The sequence below is a fragment of the Haliotis cracherodii genome, unplaced genomic scaffold (assembly GCF_022045235.1).
Source record: "Haliotis cracherodii isolate W230 unplaced genomic scaffold, xgHalCrac1.p SCAF_2, whole genome shotgun sequence".
In the NCBI taxonomy this organism is placed as follows: domain Eukaryota; kingdom Metazoa; phylum Mollusca; class Gastropoda; order Lepetellida; family Haliotidae; genus Haliotis; species Haliotis cracherodii.
Window position 1 is genome coordinate 37,695,306 of NW_027266275.1, and position 12,752 is coordinate 37,708,057.

At 39.1% G+C, this 12,752-nt stretch overlaps 1 protein-coding gene across 1 annotated transcript in view; it reads left to right on the forward strand.

Moving 5' to 3' along the window:
- LOC139469081 (RYamide receptor-like) overlaps nt 1–5,362 on the forward strand; it is a 29,750-nt gene extending 24,388 nt beyond the window's left edge. The window contains exon 2 of the mRNA XM_071251207.1: nt 4,908–5,362. Coding sequence (XP_071107308.1) covers nt 4,908–5,285 — 378 coding nt within the window. The 3' untranslated portion in view covers nt 5,286–5,362. The remainder of the gene's footprint in view (nt 1–4,907) is intronic.
- Nucleotides 5,363–12,752: the final 7,390 nt, after the last annotated feature.

Consider the following 12,752-nt stretch of genomic DNA (forward strand, 5'->3'; position numbering starts at 1 on the left):
TAGTCGTAAGGTAAGCAGTCTTTCAAATAACCGACTGAATTATGTACGTGTACTTTTCGTTCCCCGATACTGACATTTTACCGCGTTGATTACGGCTATAAATTCCTCTCCGGATGGCAGCAACGTTCCCTGGTGTTCGTCACAAGACTCCGTCAGGTGGTAATTGGACTGAAGGACGTTTTTTCCCTATTTCCTTTGAAGAGAATCTCATTTTTTATGATAATATGATTATGTGGGATATATATAACCATAATGTATACAATATAACGGTTCCATACACCATTTATCATATGGTGAAAGTTAGTAATTGACAGATACATGACAGGAATGCCAATCTTAAGCTATCTGGGAATATTCTAAGTGGTGACTTGTCACAAAATGCAATAATATTATTCAATTAGTCATTAATAATCTGTTGCCGATAGCGGAACCTCAGCGCCAGTTTGGCCCTTTCATCAGTATGTTTTGATATTTTTACTGGAAATTGTCAGTAAGGGTTATATTTTCATATTAGACTTGAAATAATGGCATAGATATTTTGTGTGCTTTCATCAACGTACGCTGGAGAATGTCTTACGTTGGGAGTCTATTTCATGTATAAATCATCTTAATATCCTTTTAGGATTAAGATTAAGCCCTAAAACATTCAATTATGAGAACACATTGACTACCACGGAAGACATGATATTTTCATAAGAATCTATGCCTACACTTCTCAGCGCCAATAAACAGTATTGTCATATTTGATGAATTACTTTAGTTATATGCCATTCATCAGCTTGTTTCTATTTGTCTTATACGTGTATTCTTTCCCTGATATATGACGTTTTGAAACCAATTTTATCGATTTCAGATTTTACATTTTGAAATTTGAGTCTACTCCTTAAGCATCGATTATAACCAAAAACAAGAGGTAGATGTATATATTTCTCTGAAGATAACTATGCTCAATGATCTGATGATGCCTACTGCGGTCTATTACGATGGTGTAACAAATGTAAGCTGTTAAACTGAGACATTGGATGTGTATCATTAGGGTCACCATCAACTTCTTGATTGATCCAAGTCGTGCAATTATAGATTGCAGACATTCGTTCTGAAATACTTAATTGAATTTCTAATTTGTCAGGACTGCGATTTTTTCCCCTTTAAAGAAGTTACCATCAATTGTTGTACAACTCGTGGTAAGGCTGTAATCGCCACATGGTTTGGTTTGGACAATCAAGAACATGAGTCATCCATCAATTGTTAATATTATCGTAGTATAGTGATACAAACGTGTACTTGTAATAAAACAAATGATGCTTCTCTGTTGCTTATATGTATGTGAATATGTTACAAGCTTACCATTGAAGACCGCCTCTGTGGTCTAGAGGTAGAGCGTCCGCCCGGAGAGCGGAAGGTCCGGGGTTCGATTCCCGGCCGCGTCATGCCAAAAGACGTTTAAAGATGGTTCTTGTTGTTACCCTCTCTGGCGCACGGCATTAAGGGGCTAAAACAAGGACTGGTCGGCTCGGAGTCAGTATACTTTGTCTGAGTGGGGTATTTATGTTAAACTGCGGCATGGTATCTCAGTGTGCCAGCACTATAAATCGGCATCAGTCCAGACTAGTATAAGCAGCCACACACACGTGCATACACGTCGCTATATAAGTGCAATCATCTTGAACGCGACGTTAAACCCAATTTCACCTCACCTTACCATTGAAGATCAAACCTGCAAACAGATTGACAAGGAAAACCAATGGGGACTGTTTGGATCATTAAATAGTCTCAAAACCCCACATCCCGAAACCATAGAACAAGGTTAGGAACCAGTTGTGGGTTATGGCGGTGTCAAATGGTATATAATTTACTCTAAAGTGTCTGCTTCTTAAATTACACGCTGTTATGCATCTTTTACAGTCGACGGTCAAAAATATAATCGTCTTGGAGACGAATTTAAAGATATTTTGTTGAGAAACCTAGGACAGATCTATAATGACTGGATATGAGAAATAATAATAATAATAATAATAATAATAATAATAATAATAATTTTTATTTTAATCTGTAAATAATAATAATAATAATAATAATAATAATAATATGGCCAAGATTCACCTAAATCACCTACCTTTGTAGGATCCTGGGTGTGCCCAACGTCTATCAGGATGTCACTTGCATAGAGTGAAATCCTGTTAACTCGACATCCTCTGAACCATCGAAAATATAATCGAGTTATCTGATATATCGAGTTATTCTACAGTGTACTTCGACTTCAGACTCAATCATTCTGCCTTGACTTACATCATCTTAAACGTATAGAAGACTCGATTTAATAAGAAGGATTCGCTATAAAAGAATAATAAGAGAGTTATTACAATTATGACAAGAGTAATACTTGTATTTATTACACACATGGTTCAACATATGTGACACAATAAACCACACACATCACATGTGCCTAAACACCACACTATCATTGTCGTTAACCTTCGTTGGGATTCCGTGTTAATATTAGATGTCCCCGGCGCTTAATACTGGTGGTGAGAGGCGACTGAAAGGGCCGGAAGGTCAGCCTCCGTGACTTGGTTGATTGCGTGTCATCTCACTAATGAAAAAGTATCAAACCATCAACTCCCGGTCAAGTGACCTGACTCCATTATCTACAGGTCGCTGTCGTACAGCGGGAACACTGCAGCGTAAAAAAACATTCACATTCTCAACACACATTAAAGATAGTGTGTCTGTGTATGTCGGCGTGCGTGTGTGCGTGAGTGCGTGCGTGCGTGCGTGCGTGCGTGCGTGCGTGCGTGCGTGCGTGCGTGCGTGCGTGCGTGCGTGCGTGCGTGCGTGCGTGCGTGCAGGTGTGTGAACCATCATGAAGCATTAGCGTAGCACCACTCTCCATCAGATCCGTAATGGCCATCAAGAGTCATCTTCACAATCTTCACTATCTTCACGACTAGTCAGTTACCTGTCAGTGCATTAACTATCAGGCTCAGAGCACCCTTCATCAACTGCTTCATTCTATCTATCATATGATATCGATAATCCACGTCTAGTCATTCATATGATTGCCAACGATTTATCGTCACTCGTAAACACGTATGAACGGCGCCATCTCGCTGAACTAGGAGTAACTATGTTAATGAAGCAGAAATAAATAATCGTCAAATTTTAGGGTGACATACATCTTACATCAGGCACCAGTTGCCAACAATGCCCAACGGATGCAGTATCGATTTGTGTGAAATATATAATAATTACGTCTGTGCCATTACGTATGTTATGTACTTGAAAGCCACTCTGGTCAATATCCTGCTATTTTTCCGGTGACTGGATTCGTTAAAACATTCTCTAAGAAAGGGGAGATAATTTAAAGGAAAGTACGAAATACTTTCTAAATGATAGTTCTTCAACCAGTACATCAATACCTTCGCGAACAACTAGTGTCATCACATATTTTCAGTGATCCATTTTCAACACTCATTTCCATTTTACGCCCAATGGAATCTGTTCGGCAGATCATTGATACCAGTTATTATGGAACTGTATTAGTGCCACAGTAAAAACCAAATATATCACCTACGTTTATGATGCTAACAACGTACATGATATTATAATTGTGCGTAATGTTACCCAAACAGTGATATTGTTGGCATCAAGTTGCGACATCATTTGGACGTATTTTATACAAACATGTCTGTTTTTAATATAGGTGCTTATATGATGTTAATGTATTTAATTGTTTGTGAGCATGTTTAAGTCGTTTATTTTCATTTGGTCTTTTCCGTATTTTTACAACATACTGAGATTATTTCTAATCGTCAAACTATTAGCCCAATTAAAGCAAATAAATTCATTTAACAAAACTGCAAAATTGTACTATCAGTGCTTCATATGATGAGGACGAGTATTTGTTTGATATAGTTTTATAGCTTGAGTGATTCTCCCCACTTTCATATTCACGTTAAACCTAATTTCCGTTCCGGAAAAAGCATTAGATCAACAGATTCCGGTGATGTCTCCGACTTAAACCCTGTATAATTCATCATCTCGCTAACATTTTGCATGATGTCCTGTGTCAGTTTTACTTGCACAAAATGCACTCTTGGAATGGCAAATGAATTGGCTGCAACAACAATAGTGTGACATCATTATAATAGTTTAATTTCCAAAGAGTTAATTACGTTTTTAACTAACTTGACTTTGTACTTAGGAGAACATTTTGTACATTCGTTCTTGTTACAAAAGGGTTCATTCTCGCAGTCTGCCAGTCACCTCACTCTCACTTTGGTTCGTGCATGTTGTATATAACCTCAACAAACGGTTTTGAATTAATGTTGATCCTTTAAAATTCCTTCACGGATATAAAGCCAAGTTAGAACATCAACCAATCTGAAAATATTTAGTCGGTCAAATATCACCTGATGTAGATTTGGCCAGCTGGTGCTTACTTCTGGTCAGTAACTTCGACACATTTAAATAAAGAGTTACTTTATCTACTGTTTAGGTCGTACCTCAATAAAGACATGTCAAGGTTATATGAAACAGACCCGGAACTATTGTCGATTATTCGAGAAACTAGTGTTACCAAAGTCGATAAGTCAATAGATAATATTTCTTCTACATAGAATATAGGTATCCTCTACGTACGTGTGAGTACTATCGTGTGGCTTGATGCAAGTATCATCAAGGTAGATTGAAGTAGTATCTACGAAGGTGATTCGTATTTAAAATGTGGCACTATTAATATATTTATAATACGCTCCATAGTTTATTCTTAGCTTATGGAGTTGACGTTTTTATAATAAAACATAAAGAGTATTTGTTTTGTCTTTCATCTAAAATACAGCAATTCCAATCAGAGTTGCGATTATTTACTTGATAATGATCATCATATTATGTTTCTTCTGTTTCAGGTAATCAAGATGATGATAACGGTTGTGAGTATCTACGCCATTTGCTGGCTGCCGCTACACGTCATCACTTTATGTGGTGACGTAGACCACACAATCTACTACGCTGAATATATGAGAGTGGTGTGGGTTGGAGCTCACTGGCTATCCATGAGCAGTTGCGCCTACAACCCGTTTGTTTACTGGTGGATGAACAAGAAATTCAACGAAAACTTCCGCCTTCTGTTCTTGAAACTCCACTGTATATGTGTCCGTCCTCCCACGCTACAGTCAGGAAGTGACTTTGTGACCTTTCGAAACAGTCGCAGTTTCAGCGTTCCGGCTTCGGAGACATTGTTGTCCACCATCAACTCCGTCGACGACCGCCGTGATGTCGGTTGATTGTGTTTTGCTTTGTGTCCGGCGTCCGTTCAATAACTCGTTCACTCGAATACCTACAGACCTTAAAATATTCGAGTTCTTCGTATGCCATGTTAAAACTCGCCATATGAAACCATGAACGCAGATGCGTCTTATTGACAATGACAAAGATTACAAGTTGGATCAATCGTTTTGATGTTGTTAAATGATCTTTCCTGAAGTAATATCTCTTTTGCTGGATACTACTCTGATTCAGCTGATGAATTTATACAGTAAATTGAACAAATCAGGAAAGGGTATCCTGAAACCTTCATTTTACTTCCTAATGTGTTGTTCATGAAAGTAAAAGTATCGCCATTATGTCGAATCTAAGGTCAACCTTTCGCCACGAGTGTTTCGGGACCTTAATGTTGTGTTAGGATGCAGCACTAATAAGCGTGTCTGGCGGTTTGTGTGTGAGCAACGTCGCCTGGACCTAATACTGGTATCTGGTTTGTTGACTGTCAACTGATATTGTGTGCTCCACCCTATCCCTTTGTTTAAAGTGGCTGCGTTTAGGATTAACATCAATCATAGGATATCCATAGACGGTCATTTCGTTGTCTATGGCGTGTACGTGAATATTAGACAGAACAGTCTCAATAAAACTACGACAATGAAACAGACAGGGATTAACCTAATTCGGGCTGAGGCGACCATTCGCGAATATTTGTATAAAGTGCCACGTCAATGCTTGTTTCATTCATTCGTTAACATACCCCCGTGTGTCCTTGGTATGAATGTCGGTCTGTGTGTGAGAGGGGGTTGCATTGGGGTTGGAGGACGGCTGAGCCAGTCGTCTAAGGAGTTGCGTCCCTTAGGCGTATCAGAAACCTATGATTGCGGGTTCGAGTCCCGGTTTGACATGATTATGTTTCTTGCTTTGTGAGCATCATTCAGGTGCTTGTGGGTAACCAGTGGTAAACGTCTGAGAACGGCCTTCTTTGGGCTTTCCTCCCACGTTAAGCTGACACGCCGTGATATAACTGGAATATTGTTCAAAGATACGTTCAGCCCAACTCACTAAATATAACACGTCAATGCCAGAGAAGAATCAGTTTCGATTGTCTGTCGAAACATAATCCATTGGCCGTAAAAGGCAGGTGAAAATTATATGAATGGTTCGCTGAAAATCAATGACACCAGGTGTTCACGAAAAGGGTGGGAATGTTCGGTTCTACCGGTAGGACCCAACGCTCACACAATTTCCATAAAAAAGTGTCTGTTGCCTAACGCAGCCCCCAGAAATCCCCCCGTCATGAATGTGACACCCGCCTGGAAACTATCTGCCCCAGACAAGACCTGCACCATGGACCGTTATCCTAACTACATCAAATCATTATGATAAAGCTCTTTTTAATGGAACATTGGCTATTTCTATTAGAATACATTGAATACAAGACTTTCTATTTAATGAATCTTTTAACCACAAGTATGTGTTTAGCAATTTGGAATAATATTGCCTCAATAATTGCAGCCACGTGTGTACATTAGGTGTATGTTTTATTAAATATTATGCTGTTCTGATGTTATGAAAATCGTAGAACTGTCAAAATACTGTCACTTTTACAGTGACAGGGACGGAGAAGTTCTTTACCAATTTCCGGCGCCATCATAAAAGCAATGATATTAATGTTGTGTTTCTAATCTCCGGTGAGTTTAATGTTTTGGTCGAACTCCTGGTTGGTTTAGCACTATCTATTTTTACAGTTATCTATATGCTTTTAGTCGAGATAATCTTGGATCGAGTCGGCGGAAATTAAACACATGTTCTTCCCTGTCGGCCCTAAGCCTGAACTCGATAGCGATCAGGCGATGTGAAACACGAAAATAGATAATGACATCCTGCGTGATCTGTCTTTTTTTCTTGTCTAAAATAGCACCCTTTTTAGTATTCATTGTGTTGTATAAGAGTTTCGATTGAGCAGGATACATCGGTTGTGAGTTTGGATTCAAGACTGATCCTTGATCGGTGAGCCCCAGGTTGTGATCATGAACTTGACCAGTAGTGAACGACAAAAAGATGTCCCTTTGTGCTTCCGTATTCTAATATGCCGTTGCATGACTGAAATATTGTTAAAAGTTACGTTACACTCATGGAACGTACGTATGGTGTATGATGTTGCGTCACTGGAACGACAGAACAAAAGTGACGTATATGTGACGTCACATATATGATGTCACGTATATATGTGTTTTACGTCACTGACCACAATTCTTTTATATACATGTACATCTATTGTGGTGCACTGACTTGTTGACGTACAGTACACGCACTAGTTAAACTGTTTATTGGAAACAATATACGGTTGAAATGTTTAATGGGCACCTTATAATTGTTACTATGTCTCACACAAGAACAATGTCCATGAGAGTCATGTCTGTATGTAATTTCGGGTGTTCTACACTGAGTAGTTGTGCGTTATGAGTTTATATATTGTTATTGATCACAAGTCGCAGCAAATAAATAGTGACTATATTCGTTACCCAGTCTTTCTCATATTACATCTATCTGTTTGCTTCCGTGAAGCTGTTTACGTAATTGGATTTTATTCCAGATGTTTTCCTTCAACATTGTTTAATAGCACAGTCACCAACAGCCCAGCTAAACATATAGATGGTGGAGAGGAGGGTGGGAGAACGGAGTGATGTAGGTCTAAGACGTTTACCACTTTGATAAAACCAGTAGCATGGTATGGTGCTGACTTTCGGGATTCGAAATCACGATCGCAGGTTTCTGGCCTGCCCAGAGGACGTAACTCTGCACGGGTAATTGCGGCGCCTTAGGCAATTGGGCAACCTGTTTTTATAAATAAAAATGGATAACCTTGGACCAAGAAGTGTGGGAAGAGATCAGAAGAAGAATCACTCCTCGGGCAGCTAGGCAGCTCAATGACATATATGTATGATGTAGTTCCAACAGCACAGCGTTATGAGTTAATGGACGGAAATGATAGTGCCGCAGTTACGGAAAAGTGTTAGACACAAGCAGTTTTTAGTTTCCTGTTCTCATTTTCGGGATTTTATCTAAAGTGTGTTGCGTTAACGCCGAGCTGGAATATGGAATAAAAGCGACAAATCCTTTTCCACAATCATAAGAAATCTTTGCTAAACAGAGTCCATTGTACGATTGTGATTACGAATCAGTAAGTCAAGAATTCACCTGGAAAAACACGAGAACGTATGGTTCGAGTTAGAATCATTTTGGTGACTGATGTTTGAAAACGGTCACCACATATCTACCATAAAACGTTTTGAAAACTTCACTAAGGCCTTGAACGCTGTAACCCTGATCAAACAACGTTTGAATATTTTCGAAGAAAGAGCACGTCTGGAGTTCTTGGAATATTGCGAGACTTAAAAGAATAGTTGAATATTGGAAATCATGATCCCTCTTGACACAAAGTCTTTTTTGTCATTCTGAATCTTTATTCCTTGATCTCAATATGTAACATAAGATGCGGTCTCACTTGTCTCTTTTATATCTGGTACACATTGATAAATCAGTGAAAAGGAATTGACTATTTCACCATTTTTGAAGTCATCAACTCATCGATATCCTAAAGCTTGACGAAATTCCCGTGTCTTGATTTGACCAATCCGAGCAAGAATTCCGATATATATCTGCATAAAGATACAGATCCGCACAGCGGAGCGCACGGGACGACTACGAATCATCATCACGGAACCTGGAACACTACTCTACTGTTTGTTCGGTTTGCCTGTTGTTCAACGCCGCACTCTGCAATATACATAGATATGATGGAGGCCTGTAGATAATCGACCACTCGATCACCCGATCTATTTGGTCGTCTCATCAGCAAAGGTTGTAGGGGACCTATTCTAACTAAAAGTCCCACAGCGAATAAGTCTCCGTTTATAAACTGAGCTAAATGATGTATGTACATCGTCACATATGAACCTCTGAGTACAATAATAGAGTTATTGTTTAAAGGTTTCTGGGTCAGTCATGATTGCCGGAACTTACATGGATGTGAAAGAGAAGGTATTTTCTTAATCACACTTTGCCAATACACTTTTGTAAATGTGGTATAATTTTCATCCTACATCCCCAGCAGCCTATACTGCTTGTAAAAGGGGACTTAATGGATCGCGATTTCAGGCTCGGTGACAATTGCAGACGAGTTTCAGTATATATTTCGTTGTCCTGCTTTTGATGACAATAGAAAAAGATTTATTTCAACAAAACTAACCAAATTTTCAAATATGGCATCTTATAGACGGTTGTTTACATCATCAGATTTCACTGTTTTAAGAAACTTAGCAAAGTTTATAAATGTAATCTTCTCTGTAATATCAAAACTTAGATAATAGACATGCTTATTATATCTACCACTGTTTACCTACAATATTTTGTTTTAGTCCGCCACCATTTTGACTGCTTGTATATAATGATTGACATGTAGAATGTACTCTAATACCACTATGCGTGGTTCTCTGGAGAATAAAGTGAAGATGAAGATGAAGACTTGTGTCATTGCCTGTCATCATATCCTGATGGCGTGGATCGGTGATCACAATCACTTGCTGGTTTTGTTCAGACTCGTAATATTTACAGGCCGTCGTCTAATAATAAGTATGCAAAAATGTACATGACGATTTATGGCGATGAGTCAGCTTTGTGGTTAAAGTGTTCGCTAGTCACGCAATAAGGTCCGGGTTTCTTCCCGAAATGGGTACAGTGTATGACGCCTGTTTCCAGTGACCTCCTTCGTGGTTTCACAGGCGATAGCGAAAAACGGCGTAACACCATACTCACTCACTCACGAAACAATTCGGGGCCCATAGAAATGCATTCTCGTGCGAATTGCGTCTGATCGCCCATCACTGTTAAATATTTTTCAGGTCATGTTTTTCGCAATGTCAGTGAATATTGTAATGCAGAATTTGACATCTTCTCTAAAAAAGCATTGAATTTGGCATTTTTCATTAATGATGAATGGCATTTAGAAAAGCAAACTATCAGTGGTCGGCAGACGAATATATGAAACTCTGATACTGTTTGCGTTAGTGTAATGAGAGAGCCATAATCGCACATAAGACTCGAAAAAACCTCGAAATGCGAACATGAAATAAATGCCATTATTAAGGAAACCACTGAAAGACCACGGATGCCATTTGGTGTCAGTAAAATGAATTTTTGGCATCCGTGTGAAAATGAAGTCAAATTTAAACGCCAAGTTTAAGGTGTTAATTGAATCTCACGACGACGTCTTCTGGAAGAGGCACATCCTGTTAGAATGTGATAACAACTGAGTGCCAGTCATGAACCAGCACACAAATGATTAACTTTCTTCTGACAGCCTTACTTAAAGGATGATTTCAATTTGTTTCACCACGACTGACTGTTCAGCTTCAGAAGATCATAGTGAACATATTCTGCAATTCATTGGTGAGGTATTTATTGGAATTTGTTCTCACGATCTTGCACTTGAACTTGAAATAATGTCATAACCTGGCAATGTGTATTCTTTAACTGTGCAAGATTAAGATCATCGTGAACTTTTGTCTGACCCTCTAAATCATTGTTGCAAGTTGAAATATGTTCACAACATATTCGATTAGAAGTCTGAAGAAGAAACTAATTACAAAAGTGATGGGACTTACAACTCTATCAGTTACATAGTCAAAGATCTTTTTAATGTACCTTCTCGTTTCATTCGTTTGCGAACATTAAATGATATTACGACTATGTGTGGTTGTTGTTTAACGCCGCAGTCAGCAATATACCAGCTATATTACGGCGGTCTCTAAATAATCGAGTCTGGCCCAGAAAATCCAGTGATTGACATCACGGGCATCGATCTACGCAATTGGGATACGATGACATGGATCAACCACGTCAGCGAGCCTGACAACCTGATCCCGTTAGTCAAGTCTTACGACAAGCATAGTCGCCTTTTACGGCCCGCATGGGTTGCTGAAGACCTATTCTACCCCGGATTTTCCCGGGTCTCATTACGACTATGTAAGGAGATTAATTGAATGCAATAAAGTAACGGCGTAATAATATCTCGAGGGCACAAATAACGTCCTGGTGTAGCAGGTTTGAAGTCTAATGAATTAAAGAATGACCATTTCTATTTTGCAGCAGTCGTAGACATCGACGCAAGCATGTCGGTCCCATTGTGGTCGGTCGAGAAAGGTGCTTCCGTGCTTCCTGGGCCGAACCTCGTTATCTTCTGGGAATGACCACCTTTTAGCTATCATCAATTACGTCCCATTATTATCACTCTGTAAGCGGATATACTGCTTCTATTCCAGTTCTTGGAGTATGCTGTGATTGCAATTACGTCAGCGTCCAGTGTTCTTGGGTTTCACTTGATTACTCTCCGATGCCACACGGTGCTATTCAACATATAGGCATGATTATGTAAAAGCGTTTAATCTGTCTGGTGTATGGGTCTTATATACGAATACACAGCTATAGAAACAGTACGGACCTCAGACATATATAAATTGGAACATTGTAGCTTGTCCCCGCAAAAGAAGCGATAGTTTATACGATATAACAATAAGGATTGTTAGCTTCCAGAAACAACACTATAAGACACTATAAGAACACAGTTTCCCTTGTAGGTAGAATGAGCTTACAAAATGTTTCATTTGCGTGACAACGGAGCCGCTTGTGAAGAGAACATAACATCTTCGTAAGCTAACAATACTGATAACAAAGACACGTCAAATGTACAAAGGGAACGATAACTATGAATTGTTTATTATGAAGGCAGCATGTGTTTAAATGTACACGATATACATGTTCACGTTTCCTTTTATGCATTGCAGTGTAACTTTACCATAACATGATATGGCAGTTTCTACAGCAGGCCTTATATAACAACGCCGTGATATAACTGGAATAATGTTCAAAGCGGCGTTAAACCCAACTCACTCACTCACTCACCTTATATAACATTTCTGGAAGGTATGTCCTAAACTTTTACAGAATAAGCAACGTTAACCTTAATATTATCTTTAGGGAGTTGAAAAGAACTCTCACAGAACAGGAATACGAGATAGTGCATACCGCTGTTAGAATTATTAGCCGCAAAGCCGTATCGTTACATTTGACAATATAAAGTGATTAGCATGAAAAGCCCTGGATCGTTTGCAAGAGTTTTAACCCACAACATTTGCCCATACACCAACATTAACTGCATTACAGTCACGATGCTCCCTTGGTTGTCTCACCAGTAGCCATGAGCCAGCTGAGATCCCGACTTGAAAGCCTTTTAACACCCAACGCATAGAACGTGAATTATCAGCTTCTCTCGGTAAGATCCCTTCGTGAATCTTAAAGCAATCATGTATTTTAAGCTAATGCATGGTGCTGTACTGATTAGATTCCGACAAGAAGATAAACTTGGCGAACCATGCCCTCTTATTGTTTTGAATTCGCCTATATCTGCACACATTAGGATAATGTTT